This window comes from Podarcis erhardii (assembly GCF_964252035.2).
Source record: "Podarcis erhardii genome assembly, chromosome: 14".
Lineage (NCBI taxonomy): Eukaryota > Metazoa > Chordata > Lepidosauria > Squamata > Lacertidae > Podarcis > Podarcis erhardii.
Window position 1 is genome coordinate 36,664,571 of NC_138503.1, and position 25,916 is coordinate 36,690,486.

A 25,916-nucleotide genomic window follows, 5' to 3' on the forward strand; every position below is an offset into this window, starting at 1 on the left:
CAGAACAGTTGTCTGTGTGAAACTATCCTTCCCCTTGAGTGTTGCATTTAAAAGAAGTGGCCTACTTAGTCTTAGCAGGCGCAGAACAGATGGGATTCATTTGGCCCTCCAGAAGTTGCTGGACTACAACACCCATCACCCCTGCCCTGCTTACTGGGGCTGATGGGAGTTGTAGTTTAGTAGCACCTGGAGGCTCAAAGGTTTGCTACTCCTGCTGCAGAGCAAGCATTCTCCAAAATGCCAAGAGCTGGGTCACCTGCATTCCCCCACCCCCTGCAATAAAACTAAAGGGACACTTGACTTAAATGTTTCGTAGCACTGCCCGTTCCAAAACGCATCTTTTTTGCTGCCTCCAAGGTAGCTCAGTTCATGCAGCCTCCAGACACCCCCTTCCTGCTTTCTTCTAGGCTGTTTTTTCCATAGCAATGACTTCTGCAAGTTGCTCGGCTGTGTGCCGCAATCCTTATTCTTCCCTGGAGAAGGAGGGGCTACCGTAGCGCCTGCACCCCTCAAAGTTCTTTGCAGCCAGAGAGAAAGGCCAGTGCTGCAGAGGGAGGGGGCAGTAGCTTCAATTCAGTAAGGCACAATTCAGCCCGTCCTCTCAGAGCATGTTCCTATGCCCTCAAAGTTTTTCCCTTCAAAACCCTCCATGGCCTTACACTTCCCTCTATGTGCTTTATTTCTTGGCACATTTCTTCCTGTGACCTTTGACCTTGCCTTTGCCCCTCTACCCAAAATGACTCAGCCTTTTCCCTTTGGTGGGAGAGGGGCATTTCCGGGCAACCTCCCTTAGGAGAGTCATCATTTCCTCCTCCTCCCACCACCAGTCACTGCCCCGTAACAAAGCCAACTCGAAACAATTGCATATTCTTCCCATGCCTCTAAATTCTCCGTTTCCCATGTTGTTCCCTTGCATCTGCGTTGCACATCAGCCCCCTGGAGCCATGGACCTGTTATTTGCAAAGTGACATATATGGATAGACGGTGGTATATGAAGAATGATCATCGTCCCACACGCACTGGGCAGCCAAAGAAAACCTTCAGAGATGCCCGGAAGAACAGGGCCAATTAAAACTAAGACCATACGGTGAGGTGACCCAATACTGTACCACATGGTTACAATATCACCAAATTGCACAAATATTCAACCAGGATAAAGTAATAGGATTTGAAAAAGAAGAATCAAAATTACAAAAAGTATTATTACAAAACTCAAATATATATATATATCCAAAATGTATAATATTATTAGAATGGGAATTAAAGGATGAAGAAGTAAAAGAAGTTATGATTAAATGGGCATGTGATATAGGATATGTAATTCGGCTGGACCAATGGGAGAAATTATGGAAATATATTAAATTCACGGCATGTTATACAATAAGAGAAAATTTTATGAAAATGGTGTACCAATGGTACTTAACTCCGGTAAAATTGGCTAAAATTTACAAATTAAAATCAAATACCTGTTGGAGATGTAAAAAAGAAATAGGAACAATGTTTCACATGTGGGAATGCCGACCTATTAAACAATTCTGGAATGAAATCTATGAAGAACTCAAAAAGATGTTTAAAATTTCTTTCAGTAAAAAACCGGAGGCATTCCTTTTAGTTTTAATTACAAATGATATCCCCGAAAATCAAAGGAAAGTATTCCTTTATGCAACAACAGCTGCCAGGATGCTTATAGCTAAAAACTGGAAAGGCAGAAAAATTCCATCAGTGAAAGATTGGCAAATTAAATTTTGTGAATACATAAATCTGGCAAGACTCACAGCTTACATAAGGGGACAATCGGACCAGAAATTATTAAAAGAATGGGGTTGTGCTAAAGAGTATATGAAAAAACATTGTTCTGGAGTAAGTATATTGGTATGTAATGAATGATGCTTTACAGGGTTAAAGAAAAAGAAAAATGGTGTAAAAAAAAAGTACAAAGGTGGAAGTAATCTAATTAGACACAACAATACAGTAAGAGTAATTTTTTTGAGGTCTTAGAACAAAGGAAGGAAGTCAATTTGTGTTTATGTACGTAATGATACGGTTTTTTCTGTAGATGTGTGCTTTTTCGTTTTTGTTTAGTTTTGTTTCCTTTCCTTTTTTTCTTTTTCTTTTCTTTCCTTTTTTTTTTTTTTTTTTTGTATGTTCCAGGTTTTTTTGTTTGTATAGTATTATTTTGGATTCAATGTTTGTAATTTTTGTTATGATTCTGCATTGGGGGAAAAAAACCCTTCAGAGCTGCCCAAAGGGGAAAAGAGGCAGGAGGAGTTGTTTGAGATGCAAAGTGTGTCCACTGCTGGTTGCGTGAAGCCCGAGAAGGTCAGGGTGTTCAGGGAAAGTACTCTGAGCTCTCCCAATGTTAACAGTGCGCCTTGCAAAGTGATGCATCAGAAGCTTGTGCTTTTTAATGAGCACAGGGACCTCATGCAGAAGCTGAGCGAAGCACAATCCTCTTGACTCCCCAGAAATGTCCTCTTTGGAACCAAACCACTGGGCTCAGCCATAGCTGAGGGGAGCGTTGCAGAGTTCCCACACTGAGTCAGGCTGGCCAGTGCCTGGGCTACAGAGCCATGACATCACCTGAAGGGGTCCACAATTAGTTTCTTGCTCTGGCATCTTCAGAAACAAAACCGAAGAGGGATCTCAGTGCCTGTGTCTGCAAGGCTATCTTGATCTTGGCCTAGAAGCCTGTAGCCTTCATAGTTGAGAGAGGAGGTCTTCGTTTCTCTGGTACAGAATATACCTCTGTGAAAAGCTTGAAGGTAGATAGCAGCAGCTGAACAATGGGAACAGGTGGTAGAGGACAGTATTAAGGCCCTTGGTGATCTCCTAGGATGGACTGCCATCCTACCAAAGCTGAATCCTGAGTTGGTTTTGAGACGTGGAACAGAGGAAGTTCCCTTATCCCAAGTCAAACCATTTCTTCATTGGTATTGCCTACTCTGGCTGGGCACTGGCTCTCCAAGATTTCCAATAGGGTCTCATCCTGCCCTATCTGGAGATCCTGGGGATTGAACCTGGACCTTCTCCATCCAAAACAGATGCTGTACCACAGAGCTAGACACACACACATCCCTCTCTAATTCCTGGAGCTTCAGGATTCCTTCTGCAGCGTTATGCAAACCCTCCATCAGGCTCTTTGGCACTTCCTAATGCCCTTTCATGGCTGGTATATCATCATCCGGGTGCTGTAAGCCAGCAATGTCAATTTCTATGTTTTGCCCAACTGGTAGAAATAACCTCTGCCCCCTTTTTCAGAACGTTGCCTGTGGTCCTCCAACAAATTGCCCATTGCCCCAAGCACTCTGTGGCCATCTGAGAATGCCAGGTGCAGCATCATAGGACAGAGCATCAATCGCTGTCTTAAGGAGCTCTTGGCACCCCCAATTTCCTCTTACTGGGTGCAGCAGAGGGCAGGGTGGTCCAGTTTCCAAAGCTGCCACTTCTTCTTCATTTCGGACTTCACCTGGATGAAAAGGAAGCATAAGAACAGACTCCTGAATCAGGCCAGATATACAACTGAGAAACTAAGCAAAAGCCTTCTAAAACGGAATAAAATATTCCCAAAACAGTAACAATTAAAAACATCTAAAAGCTGTTTCAGTTAAAAGCATTCTAAAATCAACTGTGATTCAAAACACCCAGTGATCTTGGGGTTGCCAGAATCAGTATTCTTTAGCCACCAAGTATGCTTAAATAAACAGGAATGTTTTCAAATTCCTTCTGGAAAGCTAATAATGATGGAAGACAAGCACACCTCGCCAGTGAGGGCATTTCACAATCGGGGAACCACCACCAAAAAAGACCCAGTCAGCACCAACCAGACATCCCTTGGTGATGTCAGCACCAACAAGTCCTCATCTGATAGTCAGAGGCTCCAATCAGTAAGGCTGATCAGGGATTAGTATGAGCTGTATAAGACTGCATGCCCAAGAATGACTGGATCATCTCAGCCAGGGTGGGTGGTGTGGACATTGCTTACCTCCTTATTTGCAAAGCAATACAAGACAGCAACCAGGAATCCCTGCAGTAGATGAGAAAGAGAAGGAAGCATGAGTTTGCAATAGCAAACAGGAACCTGTTGGAAAACAGGGCCAAAGCCTGATGGCTTTTGCCAGACAATTTATTTCACAGGTGATCCAAGCCAGGTGCTCCCAAACTCACCTGAAAGGAGTTGAGGAAGAGAGTGAAGAAGACTTTGATGTAGCGCAGCACTCCTGTAGTTTGTTCGTCTGTGACAAAAATGAAGACTACTTCATGGATCCCAAAGAGAGGGACAAGGGTGAGGGTGGCTTTGGCCAACCTGGAAGGGACAACACCAAACAGGAGATGAAACTTAAGTTCCTGAGTTCAGGACTCGGGCTTTTCTTTGGGAAGCCTGAGCCAGCAAATTTTTGGGGGGGTTTACCTGGCGGACAAACTCACCGCAGCTTGTAGTCTGCATAGCCCTTCTGATTGGCTCGCAGCTTGGCCAGGATCACTTTGAGGATCTGCATGAAGATCAGCAGGTTGATCTGGGAAGACACAGTGGTGAGTTAATCAAAGCTTGGAAGCAACAAGCCACTTGCTCACAAAAAGATGCTAACAAGAAGATATTGCAGCTGGGAAGACTGTACCATGTTCTTTCTCCCCCCTGTAGATTTTGGGGAAGAGCCATAGCTCAGGGGGTAGAGCATCTGACTTGCATGCAGAAGGTCCCAGGTTCAATCCCTGGCATCTCCAAGTAGGACTACTAGGAGAGACGCCTGCCTGAAACCTTGGGAGAGTTGCTGCCCATCAGAGTAGACAATACTGAGTTAGTCTGACTTGGTATAAGGCAGCTTCCTGTGTAGCATTTGAATGGGGGGTGAGAGACACAACATATTGCCAAGCTATACTGCTTTGACACGGCTGACAAAGCTGTTGCTCTTCCTGAGTACCAAAAGCCAACCAGACTCCCTACCACCACCACCACCAGAAAGGCACCGTCCTTCCCCTCTCGCCCCATCTCAAGCTAGGCAAGAGGAACAAGGGGGAGGCACTTACTGTTAGTTTCTGTTTGCCACTGAGCAGCTGCTTAGAGTCACAGGACTCTGTTTACATTCCAGAGACCTTCCAAGCTGTTGGAAGTCTCACGGGAGAAGGGAGACGGATGTGACGTTAGTGGTTTCCTGTTCCTTTGTTCCTTTGTTCAGTTGCTCTCTGCTCTCACAGAGAGAGGATGTATTTTTCTTTGCTGTCTGCGTAGCTTAGCAATAAAGCATTGCATGTAGCCATAAATCTCATCACTTCTGCTGCTTTGGAAACTCTGCTGAACGGGAATGTGCCTGAGGCCTCATCAAAGGCTCAGGTTGTTAATTATTCATTGGGGGGTGATTCCGGAGGGAAATGAGCTTTATCAGGTCAGTCGCAGCAAAGATCCCGACACTTACCACAGATGCTAGCAAAATAGGGATGCGAATAATCCACCAGTAATTCATGTTCTCGTTCAATGCCCAGCACCTGCAGCACAAACAGGGAGGAGATTGGCATTATTCCAGAGGGGTTAATGGAACAGGCAGGAAAACAGCCCTGTGGGAAAGATGGCAAGCAGGGCTGCTCCATCAGCTCCACTGAGAAGCCACAGAAAACTGTGGGAGACATGTCACCTTGTTCAGTCATTGACCTACATCTTTCCCCCCCTGTTTGACTGTATAACATAAAATCCCTCCCTGTGCCAATCAGCCCAAATTCCCCATCCCAGCACCACCACACTCACTCTGCATTCTCCTTCAGGTACTTGGCAGCCATCCACGGCACCACAAAAGCCACAGGGGTTCCTGCAAGTCACACAGCAAAAGCTCTGGAAAAAACCAAACACTCACTGGAAGTCGAGAAGCAAGCTAGGTCCACCCCACTGCATTACTGGGTTAAAAGGCAGTGTCTCCACCCCCATGGTTCTGCCCGAACACTGAGGTCCAGTGTTATTATTATTCTTATTATTTTCCCTTCTTCAGCATCCCAAATCAAGCACCATACATCAAGGGGTCTTCAGCCCAGCAAAGGTTCATCGATAGCCAAGATGCTGAGCTTCCTATTCCCTGTCTTGACTCAGCCGTTGAGCCCAAATGGGCAAATTGCCAGGTAATGCAATGGCTGCAGCTGGAGTTCCAAAATTAGCACTGCATATAAAATAGTGTCCTTTGCTTAAGTTCAATTCTCAAGATTCGGAATTGTCCCCTCCCCCAAAAAAATCACAATGGATGAAAAGAAGATAGATTGAAGCTGGGGATAAGAACTGTAAGACTGTTCCGTGTGGGACTGGTAGGGCAAAAGGCAGGGAGCTCAACAGTAGGGGGAGCCAGATCCCATGGTAGGGAGAGCCAACTAATGCTAGCTTTGAGCAAGATTATAGGTCCTAGGCGGCTTTTCCTTAAAATAAGACACAGTGTGCTTAACAATGTATTGTGTGCACTGGCCCCAGTATTAGCAAGTGCTTCCCAGCCCAATTCTTCCTTACCCCAGCCCAAGTACAGGTACAGAGTGTAGTAATTCTTCTCTGAAAACACAGCTCCAATCAGAAGTTTGTACAGGTAGACCGCCTCCGCAAGAAACCAATAATGATTGGCCAGAATACAGTACTGCATCACGACTTGAGCCACTCGACAACCAATCGCAGCCTAGAATAAGAGAGCCAATCAGTGTCTAATAAGAACCCTTTCCAGCACTTATGAAAAACATGGAAATAATACAGTAATACACATACTGTTGGCATTTCAATCATCATCATCGTTATTCCAGTTATTTCTGTCAATTATTGCTGTTCTTGTTTCAATGGTTATTATACCCGTTTACAGCTTGGTTTTTTTTTTAATAAAATCAAAGTTTTCAAAAGACACATCAATAAAAATTAGAACCATTTAACGCACCTACTTAGAAAGCCAACAAGGAAGGGGGCTTAACTCAGCAGCAACAGAATATTTGCCTTGCATTCAGAAGGTCCAGGTTCAATCTCTGGCATTTCCAGGAAGGACTAGGAGGGTCCCCTGGCTGAAAGTGCTGGAGAGGGGCTGTCTGTCAGTGTAGACAATACTGAGCTAGATGGACCAATAGTCTGACTCAGTATCACATGGCTTCCTATGTTGTTGGACTAGAATATCCACCATCCTTGACCACTGGCCCTGCAGTCAGGGGCTGGTGGGAGTTTCAGCCTCACTGTCCAGCTACTATCTTAAGTGGGGCAGGGTTAAAAAAGATGGAGCTTCATTCCCCCCCCCCAGCACCCCAATCAATAACTTTACATGAAGAGATTTTCAGCAAAGGTTGCTAGATGCTGAGCTCCATGCTGTCTTCCCTGACTGGAGGAAGAGGAGAGGACAGAGGGTGAAGAAAGAGCTGCGAGCGGAGATGGGGACCTTCTTCCCATCCTTTGGACCTCCTGGGAAACTCAACAAACCTGCTGTACCTGGAACTGGGTGTGGAGAGTACAGCTGAATGGGACACAGCTTTGGGCAGCCTGTAGAAGCACCATGCCAAGCCCATAAAAGGCAAGTCTAGAGTGAGAGACTAGGGTGATACCTGCTGTTTCCAGAAGTCTTCTCATTGGGAGACTTTTGTGGGTGAGCTGAGAGTTTGTTTGAACCCTTCATGGGAACCCGGAAGCTGAGCAGGAGGGTTTATCAGAAGGAAAATGAATTGATTATGATTTTTATATATTAGCAACTTTAGATTAATGTAACATTTTTATATGTAGCACTGCATTTTTTTTGTAATATTTTGTTTAAGTTGTCTGTTGTTGCTACAGTTTTTTTGTACACCACTCAGAGATATTTTTAATAAATGGATTGGGGGGGACCAGAGTCCTTTTTGTTGGGGATAATTCAGATGGAAATTCCCAGGTGTCAAGAAAGGTTATTTATGTATGCCACTACTGCAGCTCATGTTTTGTTAGCCCAAAAATGGAAAATGAGCGAAGTCCCAACTAAAGAAGAATGGCAACTTAAACTGATGGAATATGCGCAGCTTGCAAACCTAACATATAGAATAAGAAAACAAGAAGAACATACGTTTAAAGAAGATTGGGAAATGTTTATTGAATATATGGAGGGAAATTGTGTTTATTTGAAAATGTGGACAGTGTTAAGATAAATTCAACGGTGTAAGTTTTGATGGATGTAGTCATGGAATACTGAATGGTTTAGTTTATATAAAATATGCAGTGATTTATGTTCTGCAGAATGAACCATGGAAAGAGAAGAAGGGAAGTTATTGGTATTTTAAGGTTGCTTAAATAAATATTCTAAAATGTAAAACAAATGTTAATAAAAAATATAGGGAAAAAAGAAATCAAATAATCAAATCAAACGTTAAGCCCAAATGAGCAAATTGCTCAGGAGATGCAATATCTGCCACTGGAATTGAGTGCGATAGTGCTGGTTTCCTTAGGTTCATGCGACAGTCCGCAGGAATCATACTTGCCTCGTGGCTCAGCAACGCCTCCCAGTCGGACACCTGGAACGTCTCCCTTCTCCACATCTGCTCCAGCAATGCATCCTTCACGATCACAGAGATGGCCCGTAGCCCGAAGGAGGCGAAGAGGTTTGCGTGGATGTAGTTCCGGGTGCAGCGAAGCTTCCTGGGGGGTGAAAAGGACATTGCACTGGGTACCCAATGTGGGCAAGGTTGGACGCTGTCCACTCGCTGGTGACCCAATAGCTCCGCACCACTCTATAAATACTTTGAAAACACAAGCCTTTCAACGAAGCTGGTGTAAAACCTATTGACGGTCAGAGCAGCTCAGGAGTGGAACCAATTGCCTAGAGGGGTGGTGGGCCCTCCCTTGCTGGACATCGTCATGCAGGGGTTCAACTCAAGCCTGGCTGCCAAAGAAGATCCCTGCCCAAAGCAAGACTTGTAAGCTCCTGATCAGAAACTCCCTCGCACATCCCTGCAGGTCCCTGTTGAACCTAATATGGCTCGTGGGCCAGAGGTTCCCCCACGCCTTGGTGTTGACAATATCAAGCTGCATGGACCAGTGGTCTGTCTCAATGCAAAATGCTTCCTAAATATCTTAGTCATAGGCTAGATGGACCCAGTAGAAAAGCAGTTTCCGATGGTCACAGACATTGCTGGACACAGTCCTGTGTGTGTTGAAGGTGTTGACATGCACCTATCCAAAATTACAGCAGCCAAATGCTGTGGATTTCTCTTCTCTCTCTCTTCCTTGCACACCTCCTGAACCTGTACAGAACAGACTGCACACTTGAGAGAGAAAGGGAGAGGCAAAGGCGTCCATCACCATCCCACAGGATCTTTCGCTCAGGATGCAGTACCTGAAGACAGTCAGGATGAGCAGAGCCAAGACCAGGGCCAGCAGAGAGAGGGAGTAGCCCACGGTGTAGAGGACCTTGAAGCTGACCATCAGGCGGTAGGATGATTCCTGTACGGGAGAGGAGGCATCATCAGACAAGCCATGGCAGCCCATTTCCACTCTTCTCCAGACACATCCAGCCCATTGGGGAAGATGCAGCTGGGAGCATCGGAGGCCAGGGACAGTGGCACCATCAGGGTAGGCCTTTGGGGCAGAGGTCCAGGCCCCATTCAGCAGAATGAGCAGGAAGGCCCTCAAACACTGCCTGCCAGGCTTGCCATGTTTAGAAGCAAATGACATGTCATTATGAGCTTCACGGAGGGCCAGCAAATCCCAGCAGGCTCCCCTTCTCACCTCTCCAGTGTTGCCATCCACCTCTTCCTTGCACTGGGAATGGTCCCTCCAGAGCTCTGTCCCGTTCAGCATCACCCAGTGGCCATCAGGCCCACACTTGCGGCTCACCGTACCATGTTTAACTGCGAGCAAAAAAAGGCCAGACATTGACAGGCTGAGATGCTTGGAAATGTCAGCTGTCTTAGCATCACTGTCCAGAACATACGTCCACTGAAAGCAAGACTTCCCTCCATGAGCTAAGCTGCAAAACAACATCAAACCTAACATTACATAACATACATTCAACAAACGCACAAAACGTAACCTGCTATGCACAGCTGGTTATGTTTTGTGTGTTTGTTGAAGGCATGAGCTAAGCTGCAGGGAGGAAGGGAGAGCACAATCCTCTAAGGGATCATAAAAATAGGGCCAAGCAGTAGGACCCAGAGGGAGAGCTGGGCTCCAACCACCCCAGCACAGTGAGTCAGGCACTGTCATTTATATATTCAGAGGTCACAGGGCTACTGTCAAAAAGGACAACCCAGTGTCAGAGCTCCCCTTGCGCATTTTGTAACATCTAGTTCAATTTATCTTGTACTGACAGTGTGGCTGTTTCTCTACTCCATTATCACTAGCAGTTGTTGGTGTGGGTGGAGAAAAAAAACCCCTAATTTTATTCATTCATTCATTCATTCATTCATACCCTCTCCATCTGGCTGGGTTTCCCCAGCCACTCTAAGCAGCTTCCAGCAAAATATTAAAATACAATAATTCATCAAATATTAAAAGCTTCCCTAAACAGGGGTGCCTTCAGATTATAGTGATGTCCGGACGCAGGACAAGTTGTAACTAGCCATTACAAAGGTGAAAATGAGAACCCCAGCAATGTTTTCAACAGCAGCAGGATGCTACAAAATGGATTTAATCTGAAACATCAGCACCAAGGACAGCGACTCTTCCCAATTTCCTGCTTGGTTTACAGTTGATGCAAAATGATGCCTGCTTTGATTTATGGAACAAAGAGGCAACCTTGCGCCATCCAAATGTTCTGGAACATAACTCCTATAATCTCTGACTGTGGACATTGGACTGATTAAAGCTATAGACCAGAACATCCTGAAGGCCCCTGATTTATTGGTTGGTGTCCTGTGGAGGTAAAAGACAGTGCAAACTTAGCCAACAGGAGTCAAGAATATGGCTTAGTCAACAAGCCAAAGTTGACCTAGTCAACAGGATTTGAGAAGTTGGGTAGAAGGAAGAGAAAATAGGGATTTGCAGGACAAGTTGAGAAATCCCAGCATGGAAACCTGCACACATTTTTGGGGAGATGGGAGAGAAAGTGGTAGATGGAGTGTAAAAGAATTTTAGTGAATCTAAGCCTCAAGCTCCCTGGAATGCCTTGCAGATACTCTCCAAAAGAACCCACCAAGAAACAGCCTTACCTTTCTCATACCAGGGCAAATAAAAAGGGCAGGAGACATTGACGATGGTCCCGGGGCTCCCATCTGGCCAGCATGCATACATGTCAAACGTCCGATTGCAAAACAGCCCTGAAAGAGACGAAAGCAAGTCTGGTTGTGAAGGGCAAAACATAGAAGGGGATCCAATATATTCAGCACAGCATCCCATAACACAATGTCAAATGCCTTCTGCATCCTCCGTATATCTGTGGCTGTCACTTCTGAAGGTGAGAGTTAACTCAGCAAAGGGAACTGGTCCTGGGACAACCCCAGTTTGACCCTTCTCCAAGTCAGATCCTCCTTAGGCTTTTCTAGACCAGTTCTCAGCCACAATCTCCATTGACAACATGGAGTTCCTTTTACATAGCACAACTTGTACATCATTCTCCTGAAGCTAAAGCACCCCTTGTGTTTTTTCAGTGTTCCTAAATACCTACCATATTTTTCGCTCTATAAGACGCACCCAACCATAAGATGCACCTAGTTTTTCAGGAGGAGAACAAGAAAAAAAATGTTCTCTCCCTCTCTGCTCAGCACCTCTCCAGCAAAGTGGGTGGAGAAATGGAAGGGGCTCCGTTTCTCCTCCCGCTTCACTGAAGGGGCGCTGTGCAGAGAGGGAAAGCTGCGCAGCGGCTCTCCAGCGAAGCGAAGCCAGAAGATCAAGAGGGATCGATCCCTCTTGCTCTCCTGGCTTCAGCAAAAGCTGCGTAGCCTGCATTCGCTCCATAAGACACACACACATTTCCCCTTGCTTTTTAGAAGGGGAAAAATGCATCTTATAGAGCAAAAAATACGGTAAATTTGGAGCATGCAGAACGACTCCTTGGTGTTCTTCCTTGGTGCCTTCTCCACAGTGACCCTGGGAGCCAATCCTCAGACACTGACTCACCTCCTTTAAATCGGATTGGCTGCAATCAGCACAAAGTGTCAGAAGACACCTTCTCATTGGCTAAAAAGCTCCCCTTTCATGCTGTTTGTGTGGCTCTGGGACTCTAGAGACAGTGACCCTGCTGCAGAGATCGTAACAGGTCTTTGACACCCCTCTTCCTTGCCCACAGCTCATGGCCACTACACCTCTGACTCCAACATCAGCAATATTCAATGGGCCATCAGCGTTCAGGATTCTTTCCCCCTAAATTTGTTTTTGTCTTAGTGCCTGAGCCTCCTGGTACCTCCTTTTCTTGGGTGGATAGGGCCATTCTGGCTATGTAAGAATCCTTATTTGGAGCACGAATTTGAAGTTCGTATACAGCACACTGTCTCCAAACTAACAGCAACTGATGGACCTATTCCAGTTTGTGGATTTGTCTAACTCTCTTTCAAAGCCATTTCAGCCTGGCAGTCACCACCTGTAACAGCAGCAAGTTCCACAAATTAAGTGTTAACGCAACTCAGCAAAAGCATTTGCACACCCATTTTTCAGAAATCAGATCGTAAGTGCATAGCCCTGCAAAATGTAAAGGGGAGGAGAGGCAAGCGCCACCCCCTCGAGGTAGCTTTCTTAATGTTACATGAAATCAGCACATTTTAATTCTATATATTGCTTTCCCTTAAAAAATAATGGGTGGGGTGGGGGTGGAAGTAAAGTATTCAATACATTTACTCCCTCTCCCCATTCTTAAACAATACTTAGCAGGTGCTTTGAATGGTTCCATCCTGTAAAGTCATCTCCCTCTTCACAGGAAGGCAACTCAGCCTTCCACTCCTTTTGGATGAAAGCCTTAATAGAAATTGGTTCACTCTGCAAAAATCAGCTTCCCAGCAGGAGCAACATCTATAAAAGCAGTTAAATAGAATCTCTAGACCTCTTTCCTACACACACACCCTTACCCTTGCTGTAATCAAAATCAGGGTGCTTATAGGATACATCTGTTCTTCAGCGGGCTTTTGACTTTGCATTTAGCATTGCAAGGAAGGTGCCTGCTGGGAACTGGGGTGCGGGGGGGGCGTGGAGTTTCACTGAATTCCTTATACTGAGAGAACAAGAATCCACCCTGAGCACTGCACTTAGGTAAGTCCCTTTCTTTTGCTAGAATAAAATATCCTGTCCATTTTCACTGCTTTGAGTGAAATATCCTGTCCATTTTCACTGCTTTGAGTGAAAATGGGCACCCCTTCTGGGACTGACATCCCAGGAATTCCTATGGGATGTTTGGAGACTCTTTTGTCCATTGCAGACTAGAGTACAGTGGTACCTCAGGTTACAGACGCTTCAGGTTACAGACTCCGCTAACCCAGAAATAGTACCTTGGGTTAAGAACTTTGCTTCAGGATGAGAACAGAAATCGTGCTCCGGCGGCGTGGCAGCAGCAGGAGGCCCCATTAGCTAAAGTGGTGCTTCAGGTTAAAAAAAGTTTCAGGTTAAGAACAGACCTTGGGAACAAATTAAGTACTTAACCCGAGGTACCACTGTATTAGGTTAGAGTTATAACTGACTGACAGAAGGAGGTATGGAGAGAGAGAGACAGCACAGGAAGGTGGAAGAGAAATACAAACCTTGCTAGGGCAGAAAACAGTTGATGTGCCACCTTTATAGCAGGTGCCCAGTTAAAATAATTTGCAGCACATCTACTCAGAAGTCAGTCCCACCAATTTCAATGGACCTCACTGCTAGGCAAGGGTGTGTATAGAATTGCAGCTATGCTATGCAATTCCATGCATGTTTACTCGGAAGTAAGACTTGGTATGTTCAATGGCACCCATGATAATGCAGACGTTAAGCTGCAATCCTATACACTTACCTGGGATTAGGTCCCATTGAACTCCAAGGGACTTACTTCTGAGTAGGCATGTATAGGGCTGTATAGTTAGCCTCTTTGGCAGGCCTACCTGTGATTGGAGGAAAGAAAAGAGAGGGGGAGAAAGTAGGTGGCCCCAAACAATCAGTGCAGGGAAAATGCATCTCAGGGTATACCTGATATGAACCAATGTCATATTTAGCAACAACAACAAAAAATGATATGAAATATTTGTACCGTAAACTGGCTAATAAATTAGTGCATAAGGTATAAATAATAGGTGTCTCCAAAGAAACTGTGAACTTGAATATCATTTTTCACCCAGTGGTGGTCAGGTAAAGCCCACTCAGAGTCCCTGTTTTATTCACCATTTATTCACCATTCACCATTTTTGCTGCATTTTCTAGTGCATTTCTTCTATCATGCAACTTGAAGAGGATAAAGCCATAGCTCAGTGGTAGAGCATTTCACTTGCATGCAGAAGGTCCCAGGTTCAATCCCCAACAACTCCAGATGCAGCAGTGAATGTCATCTTATCTGAAGACCTGGAGAGCTGTAGACAAATACTGAACTAGATGGACCAATGTGTCTGACTTCATACAAGGTGATGGTGCCCTGTGATCCTTAGAGGCCCCTTTGAAGGCTCAAAGGGGGTTTAAGGCAGTCTCATTGATCTCACTTCAACAAGGCGGCTGAGTCTCCTGCCTTCAGACCATGTGGAGGAAGTAGTAGAAGCCTATCACTTTTCAGGATTTCCTCTTCTGCACCATTCTTCTCTAGCCCAGTCCCTTAGCAACGTAGGAATCTTTTTCCCAACATGGGGCTCAAACCCATGGCCGTGAGATTAAGAGTCTAATGCTCTACCAACTGAGCTATCCACAGGCTCTGGGCTTCTGTAGGAGGAAGGTGGAATATCTAAGAACAAGTATTGCTCTAATATTTTTATGCAAACTGCTTTGTGAGGTTTGCCTGAGAAGCAATATGCAAATATCTAAAATAAATAAAGAGATGGAGATTTTTCCTTGCGAAATTGCCACTTTAAAATCAGCCATAAAGAAAATGGCTCCTTACCTGAAGGGTAAGGATCACTTGCTATCTTCTTCAAGCACTCATCTTTATACCTCATCCATTGTTCAAATGTCTTCTCCAGAACTTTTGGGCTGCAGCCCTGCAAAAATAAAACACTCTGCTAAGATTCAGGGAAAAGGCCACCTTTACTCCTACGCAGATAGCATGAGAATGGCCCAGGACAGCATAGCACCTCCTCCCTGGGGCCACCATAGTCCATCTGCACCTGCACCTGCTGATTGAACACCATGAGGGCTAGAAGCCTGCAGTTTTGCATTAGACAAAAGTCTCAGAAAGCTGCACTGTGCACTCAGTACCACACTGTGCTCTCTACTGGCATGAGTGAACATTGCAAGGGAGGGTCAGGAGTCCAAAATCCATTCACTGGACCTCTTGCACTGTTGTTTTTTGGTGGTCCTGCACGATGCACCATTTCCCTCTTATCTACACCTTCTATCCAGGGGAAGGGAGGCATGTTCCCACCCTGCAACTGGAAATATCTCCCAAGAGAGATACACTACTGTGTTTTCTGCTAGGTACTCAGCAGGGTTGCCAGTACTTACTCTGGAATTGCAAGACCTTTGCCTCTTTGGACCTCTAGGAAAAGAGGTAAAATCTCAGAGAAAGGGAACTGAAATATACTCAGAGTCGAGTGCAAATTTCATGCTCTTTATTCAGCTCATAGTAGCAATGAATGAATCTTTCCCCAAAACGTCTAGCTATTTATATATATATATATATATATATATATATATATATATATATAATTTCACACAATGGGCCCCGCGTGATTGGCTAATTCTGGGCTGCTCCTGCAGGCCAATCAGGTTGCTGATTCACTTCATCCAGGAGCCTGATTGGCTGCTCCTGCAGGCCAATTAGGTTGTTGATTCACTTCCACCTGGAGCTGGATTGGGTGGCTCCTGCGGACCAATCAGACTGTTGCATTCTGGATCCTATTGTTCTAGGATCCAGCTCAGTACATAACAGGAACAGAATTAAGGGGACAACCTAAGGGACTCTTGAGACCACCTGTTTGCTGCGCATCTGTCCTAATTTGCTAACACAGAGGTTAAATGGCATTTGGTCTTTGTTGAGCCTTCTTTCTTATTTGTTTGTGTGGAGGTTACATGCCACTGAGCATTCATCCCAACTTACATGCTTATTACACATTTTCCTGTCAGTCTTTTGTCCATCCCATAATTTTGAATGCATCTGCTCACCACGAAAAATCCATTCTTTTTCTTTAGGTGGATAAAGCATTTTTGAAGCACATGCCTTCCCCCCAAAAGAATCTGGGAAGCTGTAGTTTGTTAAGGATGCTGAAAGTTTTTATGAGACTCCTTAACAAACTTCAGCTCCCAATGTTCGTTGGGAGGGAGGGGGACACTATAACTATTACAGTAGTATGAAAGTGCTTCATAAGTTTGGTTTTGGATTTGATATCCCGCTTTATCACTACCTGAAGGAGTCTCAAAGCAGCTAACATTCTCCTTTCCCTTCCTCCCCCACAACAAACACTCTGTGAGGTGAGTGGGGCTGAGAGACTTCAGAGAAGGGTGACTAGCCCAAGGTCTCCCAGCCAAAGCTGTCAACGTTTCCCTTTTTCAAAGGGAAATTCCCTTATTCTGAATAGGATTCCTTGCAAGAAAAGGGAAAAGTTGACAACTATGCACCCAGCTGCTGCATGTAGAGGAGCGGAGACTTGAACCCAGTTCACCAGATTACGAGACTACTGCTCTTAACCACTACACCACACTGGCTCTCCATCATGTGTATGGTGCAAATGTGAGCAGCTTGTTCTCTGTTCCTCAATATAGAGCAGGAGTAGAGACAGCGGGTGGAATTGGAACGAAATGAGGTTTTGGCTAAGTATAAAAAGAAGCCTGCTAACAGCAAGAGCTGTTCAGCAGTGGAGCAGAGTTCCTTGGGAAGGCCGTGAGCTCTTCTTGGCTGGAGTATTGAGAAGCCGGCTGGCCATCTGTTCAGGCTGCTGTGTTTGCAGATTCCTGCACTGAGCAGGAGGTTGGATGAGATGACTGCCAATGTTCCTACTGATGCTGAGGCTCAACAAACTGCCCACAGTCTTCATTCATATTTTCGCAATAACGAGGACTAGAAACTTGGCTCTTTTACCGCAACCTCCAAGGACCACGAGCAGAGCCAAGATCTACCTGTACCTACTAGGTGCCATCCTCTGCCACTATGAGACTTTAACACCCAGCCTCCATACTTATCAGCCTAGACAGCTCAGTTGGTTAGAGCGTGGTGCTGATAACGCCAAGGTTGAAGGTTCGATCTCCGTATGGGACGGCTGCATATTCCTTAGGGTCCCTTCCAACTCTACAATTCTATGATTCTATGATGTTAGGAGACCTGCCAAACCTAGCCCACAGCACCTGGCTTTGAGCAGGAAGACACTGTCCTTGAGACAAAAGGTACCCTCCAACATTAAGGCCTGCATGAGTAAAGATGATGAGCTGGCTGGCTTGAAACTCTTACCTCCAGAAAGATCAGGCTCATCCAAGGGAGGCAAATCAATTTAGTCATGGACCAAGGAGAATATGCATCCCTCATAGTTAGCTTTGCTCCTTGGCACGGGGATCACAGCCAAAATATGGTCCCTTCAAAGCCCCTGAGAGAAAGAGAGAAGAACGTGGCAGGAAAACAGGTTTAGAGACACTTTTGGAGAACTTTTTTCTAGTACTTAGGATATTCCAGATAGTCAGCAAAGATGGATGAGCTATCCTGTCTCAAAGAATGCTACAGAAACACTTGCCTCTTCCCATTACAGTGGTACCTCGGGTTACATACGCTTCAGGTTACAGACGCTTCAGGTTACAGACTCCGCTAACCCAAAAATAGTACCTCGGGTTAAGAACTTTGCTTCAGGATGAGAACAGAAATCGGGCTCCGGTGGCGCGGCGGCAGGAGGAGGCCCCATTAGCTAAAGTGGTGCTTCAGGTTAAGAACAGTTTCAGGTTAAGAACGGACCTCCAGAACGAATTAAGTACATAACCGGAGGTACCACTGTACTATTTCCCTACTGATTGAAACTCCTTTCATTTTATGGAACCAGAACATTATTGATATAACTAAACATGAAGGGGAAAATAGATCCAGACAGTAAAACAAGAAGTTTTGACGACAGCAAACAGCAGGCACCAAACCAAAGTACCTAATTAAATCATCATCATCATTATTATTATTATTATTATTATTATTATTATTATTATTATTATTATTACACTATACCTGGAGGTCTCACTTTTTTGTATTTGATTTTCAGCTCAGAGATCCTTGGATCTAACGTCTGCTCAAGGATAGCTACAGATGGAAAGCCCTACTTCCTCTGCAGGGAGAGATGGGTCTGACTCACGCTCATGTAGCTGTGTGTGTGTGCGCGCACTGAGATTCTGCTCAAGTGTGGAAAAAGAGTAGGCAGAATGAGCCAGCAGCAGACTGGTGGGTATGGAGTGGCAAGCTTCATCTTCCTTATTTTTCTGTCCCATTTGGGGGCTGGGAATCTCTGGGCTTCTGTACCTGGCCCATGGGCTTCTCCCCAGGCCCTGCTGTACACCCACTTTAAGTGGATTTGCCTGGCTGGAATATGTTCTGAAACTATGATGACGCCTCTTGCTTGCCTGGATGGATGATAAAGGGGTGTGTGCAGACCTCTGGTTTTTTGCATGGCTGGAATGCAACCAATGGTGTAAAAGTAAGTCACGCCTGTTGCTCCACCTACTTTTTGCCTCCAGCCCCGCCCACCACTGGCATGTGGCCCTGGGGAAGTTTGCCTGGCAGGGAATGTGGACCTTCGACCAGAAAAGGTTCCCCGCCCTGCATTGTATACACAATCCTACCCCCCTCTCTCTCTCTCTCTCTCTCTCTAATGCTTTATTGGTTTCAAAACTGCAAAACAGAAATAATCAATAGATTTTAACGACAAAATAAAGATAGACATTCATTCGTTCCCTGATTGCTGCTTGTTTTGTACCTCATTCTATACTTCAATTTAACATGATCTTCCCATTATGTTCCCAGGTTAGATTCCTTGAATACACACTTGACTTTATTTTCTCCCTATTATTCAACTTGTTTTTGGTTTTTCCAAAACTGTCCTATTCACACGCAGAAACTCAGTCGATACCTGCCAATGGATTGATATTTTGACAATGTTCTTTTACATAGACTCTATTTATCTGGTAAATTTTTCATCTGTAACATCTCGTAGCCTTGCTGATATTCTCACAAATTGTGCATACTCTCTTAATTGTGCCAGTCTGATTTGGATGGGATAGTTTCTCCCTTCCAACCTTTTGCAATTAAAATTCTGGCAGCAACTGTAGCATACATAAAGATTCTCCTGAACTTTTTTGGAATTTCATTACCCATAATTCCTAGCAGGAAGGCGTCAGGGTTTTTGGGGGGAAAGAGCATTTAAAAATGTCTTAAATTCGTTGTAAATCATTTCCCAAAATGTATGACAAGCCTACCCTATCTCGTTTTCTTCTCTGTTCAGTGGTCAGGGATCAAACAGTCCACATACCATGCATGACTGCTGTATCCAGCACTTTAGGGCGCCAGGTAAATATGCTTTTGTTCACCCAGGTGCGTAGCTTTTAGTTGGGTCCATATGCTATGATGCTACCCTAGCCTATATTGGTGTCCATCTTTCTAGATATAGGGTAGCATCTGTCCTTTCTATGCTGTTGCAGGATGAGCACTTTCAGCCAATAACACACTTTTCGATGTATTTTAAATTGTATATTGTGTTTACCTTTATCATCGTAAGTCACTTTGAGACATTTTATGCCAGGCATAGGCAAACACAGCCCTCCAGATGTTTTGGGACTACAGTTCCCATCATCCCTGACCACTGGTCCTGTTAGCTAGAGATCATGGGGGTTGTAGTCCCAAAACATCTGGAGGGCCAAGTTTGCCTATGCCTGTTTTATGCAGTAAGCCACAAATAGATGCAATAAATAATAACTTGCTCTTATGACCTGTCGACCAAGACTGTGCACATGCTCTTGTTTGCTCAGTATCCTGTGCCAGGATCTCACACCAGATCAGAAAACAGCGCACACACCAAGTTAGCTATAATCCATATCTATACTGTCATTTCTTAGGGAGGGAAAATGCATCTTGATGTGTTTCCCCTGAAACCATCTGTCAGGGAACTGACATCGGAGCCAGAAGTGGAGGCAGGGCTCCCAAGCGATGCCGGAGAAGGGCCAAGCAGGGAGAGAGGGAACTCATCGGCTGGGGAAGGAAATCAGCGTAACACCAGGGATAAAGGGGGGCGGTTGGGGGAATCGGAGAGGGGTCTCCAGGACTCTTCGCTGGTCCGCTGGAGCACAGGTCCTCCTCTGCCCACACCCACCCTGCGCAGAAGACTTCCGCGCAGGGAAAGTAGGCGTAGACTTGGCGTCAAAGAGCTTCTGTGCTGGAAGAAGTTTAAGAAACGCCCACTGACAGATTCTGCTAGTGACTGAACAGCCACGAAGTGAAGGGCTGTCCAGTCAGGAAAGGTTTAACCAGGCTACCTAGCCAGGAGTGGTGACAAACCTACGCACGAGCAACCCCATACATCCATTACACCATCTTTAATACGAATTGAAGGGAAATAATGACCTCGCTGCACTTTAAGCCGTTCATGTGCACACAGCCCAAAGTCATCCAGGTGGTTTGCAAACACATTAAAAATAGGATTTAAATATGAAAATTAAACGTGGCACAAAACAGCTACTTACAATGCAAACTGGCACAGAGATGCCTAAAAGGTAACATCAAAACAAGCCTTCAGAAATTGGAAATTGCTGGATTAAAGGAAAAGAGCGAAAAAGCACTTGCGGCCCCAACACAGAAGCAGAGATCTTGCCTTGATGGGTATCTTATCTCTGGCTCCAGTGTCACTTGCACAGCACAAACCGAAGTTATCGGCTGCTGGAATCTCATGAAGCATTATATAAAAACTAATCCCTCGGGAGAGGCATAATCACGTAACAGCACCACATAGGCTGATTTGCATCCGCAGCTCAACAGATACTGACCTGATAGGAGAATGTCAGTAGTTCACACGCAGCAGCGAGAGCAGCCTGAGCTGGAGGATGCTCTGAGTGGCATTTTAAGCACGTGCTCAGATGATCCCAGTCAGGACCGGCCCCCATCTGTTTACTCATGTGATAGAAATAGCAGAAACTGCACCGGCCAAGCTGCAGGACATGCTGGTGTGTACCAAACAGGCTACACAGGTACAAAAGACGTCTGCCTTCTGCCAAGTCAGACTATTGCTCTATCTAGATCAGTATCAGTTACACTGCCTGGCAGCGCTGCTCCAGGGTTTAAGACTGGGGTCTCTTTCGGCTCCAGTAGGGATTGAACCTGGGACCTTCTGGAGCCAGAGCAGATGCTCTAAGCCCAGTGCCCTGCATTTTCTCCCAGTCAAGTTTCCCTCTTATTGGAACCACGCTTGTCCTGCTGCTACAACTGCTCCTTGCAGAAAAAAATAAAGAAATCTCAAGTTCTAAACAGTGAATGAAGCATGTGAATGGAAGCCAGTTCTCCAGAAACAAACAGTGGTCCCCAATTCATTCATGGCTGGTTCTGCCTCCAGATCGTAAGGAAAATAACGGGGAGAAAATACTGCAGAGCAGGAGATGGGAACCTGCAGTACTGCAGTATTACTAGACTATGGGCACATCTGCACGACACATTTAAAGCACGTGGCTTATTCTTAAATAAAAAAATAACAATGAGAACTTTTGATTGTTAAGGGTACTGGGAATTGTAGCTATGTGAGGGGTTAACTACAGTTCCTAGCAGTCGAGGCCAGGCTGTTTGAGGGGCTGGGGGACTGCCAGTTTAATATCCTTCTTCCCTCCTGTTCAGTTTCTTATTTACTGTGTTTTTCGCTCTATAAGACGCACCAGACCACAAGACGCACCTAGTTTTTGGAGGAGGAAAACAAGAAAAAAAATATTCTGAATCCCAGAAGCTAGAACAGCAAGAGGGATCGATGTGCAGTGAAAGCAGTGATCCCTCTTCCTGTTCTGGCTTCTGGGATAGCTGCGCAGCCTGCATTCGCTCCATAAGATGCACACACATTTCCCCTTACTTTTTAGGAGGGAAAAAGTGAGTCTTATAGAGCAAAAAATACGGCATTTTTTTTAAAAGCATTTTCATCCTTCTCTTTGGCTAAGGAAAGGCTCCCAGAGCCACAGCTTCAGTTAACATTAATAAGAAGGTTCCTGTAGGATAACCAGTCTCATATAACCAACATGCTTAAGTCTAATTAATGCCCGAAGGGGTTAATACCATAGAGTAAGCTGTCCTGCCAGGCTTAGCTATGTCAGTTCTCCTACTTGGGAGGAAATAGGTAATCAAGCCTATTGTCCCCACACACCCCATAGTCTACCTGGGAAGCTCAGCATGAGAACAGGAGCTTTTCTCAAGAAGCTGAGAGATATCGATGGATTGTGGCTAACATCGTGCATCCTTGGCTCCCAACTGGGAGCATGTTGGGGCCAGCATAACCGGTAATGCATGCACAAGCCTTGAAGTCAAAGCATCCCCAAAGATGCCATTGTCAAGATGCTGGAGTTTGAACCTTTGGCTCTTCATGCACCTGGCATCTGCCCTGCCAGCAAAACCGTCCCCGGACTTGCAGCCACGGGTGACCTAAGAACAAACTGAAAGAGCATCAGCACAAAGCGGCACTTGTTCCAGGTTCCTGGAAATGGAACTCTGTTGCAGTGGCATTCCGCGAAGAAATGGCCAGGGGCTGATCTGCATGTTGGAAACGTTTAATGAGGCTGCAAGCATAATAGAAATGCATCAACAAGGAAAGGGGCAGGGGAACCAGTTTCTTCTCTCTTCCTTAAGAAGTGGAGGTTCTTCCACACAACTATGGGTAGAGAGAAAGAGAGAAAGGAGTGTGTGGTTGTCATGCACCAGAGGCATAGTATGTCAGGAGGGGTGTGGGCAGTGCTCCCCATCCACTCCTTTCTGACCACTCTTTATCAGGATCTGACAACTCAACAGTTCTTAGGAACAGGACATCTGTTGATGTAGACCTGAGCTAGTGGAACCTGTGGTCCTACAGATGTTGGAGTACAACTCCCATCATCCCTGATCCCTGCAACCTCTGGAAGGTACCGGCTTCCCCATCCCTGACACAAAATAATGAAATAGCCATATGTGTTAAGTGTGCCTGCCAAACACAGTATGGTGTAGTGGTTAGAGGGTTGGGCTAGGATCCAGGAGACCAGGGTTCAAATCTCCACTCAGCCATGAAGCTCACGGGATGATCTTGGGCCAGCCGCTATCTTTCAGCCTAAACTACCTCACAGGGTTGTTGTGAAGATAAAATGAGAAGAGAAGAATGTATGCCATATTGAGCTCCTTGAAGGAAAGATGAGATATAGGAATAATAATAATAATAATATAAAGGCTGCTTGCTTCCAAAAGAGATGGGCACATAATCCAGCAAAAATTATCATGGCTAAACTGCAATCCCATTCCCATTCACTTGGGAGTTAAGTCTGAGTGAACCTGGTGGGGCTCGCTTCTGAATAAACATAGAATCATAGAATGGTAGAGATGGAAGGGACCACGAGGGTCATCTAGTCCAACCCCCTGCAATGCAGGAATCTTTCGCCCAACATGAGGCTCAAACCCACAACCCTGAGATTAAGAGTCTCGTGCTCCACAGACCGAATTATCCCTCAGTGAAGAGGATCATGCTCTAAAACCCATGACAAACAGCTATGCAGGCTTACTCAGAAGGAAATCTCACAAAATTTAATGACAGTTACAGATAGGTAGCCGTGTTGGTCTGCCATAGTCAAAACAAAAAATTCCTTCCAGTAGTACCTTAAAGACCAACTAAGTTAGTTCTAGGTATGAGCTTTCGTGTGCATGCACACTTCTTCACAGCAGGGGTGTAGAGCCTGTGGCCTTGTAGATGCTGCTGGACTCAAACTCCCACAGGTCCTGCCAACAACATCTGGAGAGTTCCTCATCCCTGGACTACAGGACCACAGCCTACATCCTCTACCATTGCTTTCAGCAGGATTTGCAGTGCACACCTAGGCACGTTTACACAGAATTAATTTACCCAGGACTTACGCCCTGGTTAATATGCTTAGGACTGTTGTCCAAGTCAGGAAATGTGCTCAATAGCAATTAAATTAATGCTGCTGTGATCGATATTACTAAGTATGCAACATCTGTGTGCCATTGGGCAGCAAAACCACAACGAAGCTGCACATACAGACTCTCAAAACTAACATAATTCTGCCTGGAATGGATGGTGTGATAAATTCCAAAATCTTTTGTCAAATGCCTGGCGTGAGGGAGCAGCTGCCTTTACTGCCTCGTGGCACCTTAAAGGCTGATTGGTCGAGCATCTGCTTTGCATGCAGGCGGTCCTGGGTTCGGATCCCCAACATCTCCCGATTAGGGCTGGGGAGTCCTGAAACTCTGGAGAGCTGCTGCTGCCAATCAGTGTAGGCACCACTGAGCTAAATGGACCAAGGATGCGGCTCAGTCTAAGGCAGCTTCCTAGATTCCTCAAACCAGCGTCGAGCTTTTCCTGTCTGCTTCATCCGCAGCAAACCCTGATCCACGATGGTCGAGGTGCCCCTCGCAACTTACGGAGGAGGCTGCAGTACTCTGTTCACGTGGATGCAAGCCCTATTGAGCAGAATAGGGCTTGCTTCTGAGTAAAGATGTAGGCTGGCGCGATAGGGGCACCCTCCCCACCCCCGAAATTGATAATCAGTACAACTGGGGTGTCGGGTGACATTGACCCCCTGGTGCAAGGAGATGTACGTTCAACACACACACACAGCCTCCGGTCCCCTTCCACAGTCCTTCCTTCCAGCCACGATCTTGTGAAGACGACCACGTTTCGAGGTTGGAGAGTCCTCCCCTCGCTCAAAATTAACTCCTGAGCACCCGAGAGGTGGTCTTCCTCCTATCTTTTAGGATCTACAGGCGGCACGGCGGGGGGAGGGGTACGACGCACAGATAAATAAGGGGAACCTGCGTGCCTTCTCCCTAGCCCCCGCGACAAGTCTCTTACCTCGCCCCCACATCTCATCTTTTTCTCTTAGAAATCTCATCAATGGAACAAAACTCTCCTCTTTAAACAAAACGCCCCGTGCCCTCTCTGTGCTTTATAACGCCGAGCCTACCTCTCAGGGTTGTTGTGGGCAGGAGAAGGGGACGGCGGGGGGGTCAAACCTTGCGCGCCCCCTTGAGCTCCTGGGGCGCAAGCGGGGAGAGAGAACTCATCCGTCGAGGAATACAAAGAAATCCTTCGGAATCCCCTTCTCCGCCGCCTCTTTCTCTCTCCCGGCTTGCGAAGCAGGCACACCCCTCCGTTGGATGCGCGCCTCACCTGGCCGGGCGACTTCTCCTCGGCGTTTGCTCGGAGCCTCTTTCTCCTTCGCCGCCGCCGCTGGATCCAGGCAGGCGGGCGCTCCCTCCAGGCTCCCGCAGCCCGATGGAGAAGCTGGACTTGGATTTGGCTTCCTCGCCCCGACGGAGCGGTAGCTGCTGCCGCCGCTGCTACTGCTCTGGACGCCGCCGGCTCCTCTCCGGCGCGCTTCTGCGTCCCGTCCCCTCGACCGAGGAGCCTCGCCTCGTCTCTCCCAGCCAGACTCCGCCCTCTCCACAGCTCGTGGCTCCCCGGACGAAGTCGAGAGAAAGGTGTCAATGGAATGGAGAGGGAGGAGTATTTCTGTAAAGCCCCCAACTCCCACCCCCGCCCTCTTTCGTGCTGCCAGAGTGGTGGAGACGACGCGCCAAGGAGAGGGCAGACCAGGCCCATGGCTATCCCTCTGCACCAGACCGGTGGAGAACGGTCTATTGGGGTGAATGGAGTACTGCCCCCACTAACCACAGGCTGCCCTCAGCCAGCCCCTACCTGCCTGTCTATGGGCGTAGCTGGGGGGGGGCAGGGAGGGGCAGCTGCCCCCC

General features: G+C 46.2%; 1 protein-coding gene across 1 annotated transcript; it reads right to left on the minus strand.

The window, feature by feature from the left end:
• Nucleotides 1-2,227: 2,227 nt before the first annotated feature.
• On the minus strand, nt 2,228-25,447 carry LOC309329354 (glucagon receptor-like). Its single transcript, XM_081840173.1, has 14 exons — nt 25,336-25,447; nt 17,430-17,562; nt 14,931-15,027; nt 11,104-11,211; nt 9,683-9,804; nt 9,291-9,397; nt 8,437-8,593; nt 6,479-6,638; nt 5,738-5,798; nt 5,412-5,481; nt 4,426-4,514; nt 4,165-4,303; nt 3,983-4,024; nt 2,228-3,466 (listed from the first exon to the last, which is right to left on the minus strand). Exons 2-14 carry the CDS (start codon nt 17,502-17,504, stop codon nt 3,395-3,397), a joined length of 1,299 nt encoding a protein of 432 aa, XP_081696299.1. The 5' UTR covers nt 17,505-17,562; nt 25,336-25,447; the 3' UTR covers nt 2,228-3,394.
• Nucleotides 25,448-25,916: the final 469 nt, after the last annotated feature.

Coding starts and splice junctions, on each gene's coding strand:
- LOC309329354 (XM_081840173.1), bottom strand. CDS start 17,504: ATGAGGGATGCATATTCTCCTTGGTCCATGACTAAATTGATTTGCCTC. Junction 4,515..5,411: donor CTATTTTGCTAGCATCTGTG/GTAAGTGTCGGG, acceptor GTGTCTTCCCAG/ATCAACCTGCTGATCTTCAT. Junction 3,467..3,982: donor ATTGCTTTGCAAATAAGGAG/GTAAGCAATGTC, acceptor CTTTTCATCCAG/GTGAAGTCCGAAATGAAGAA.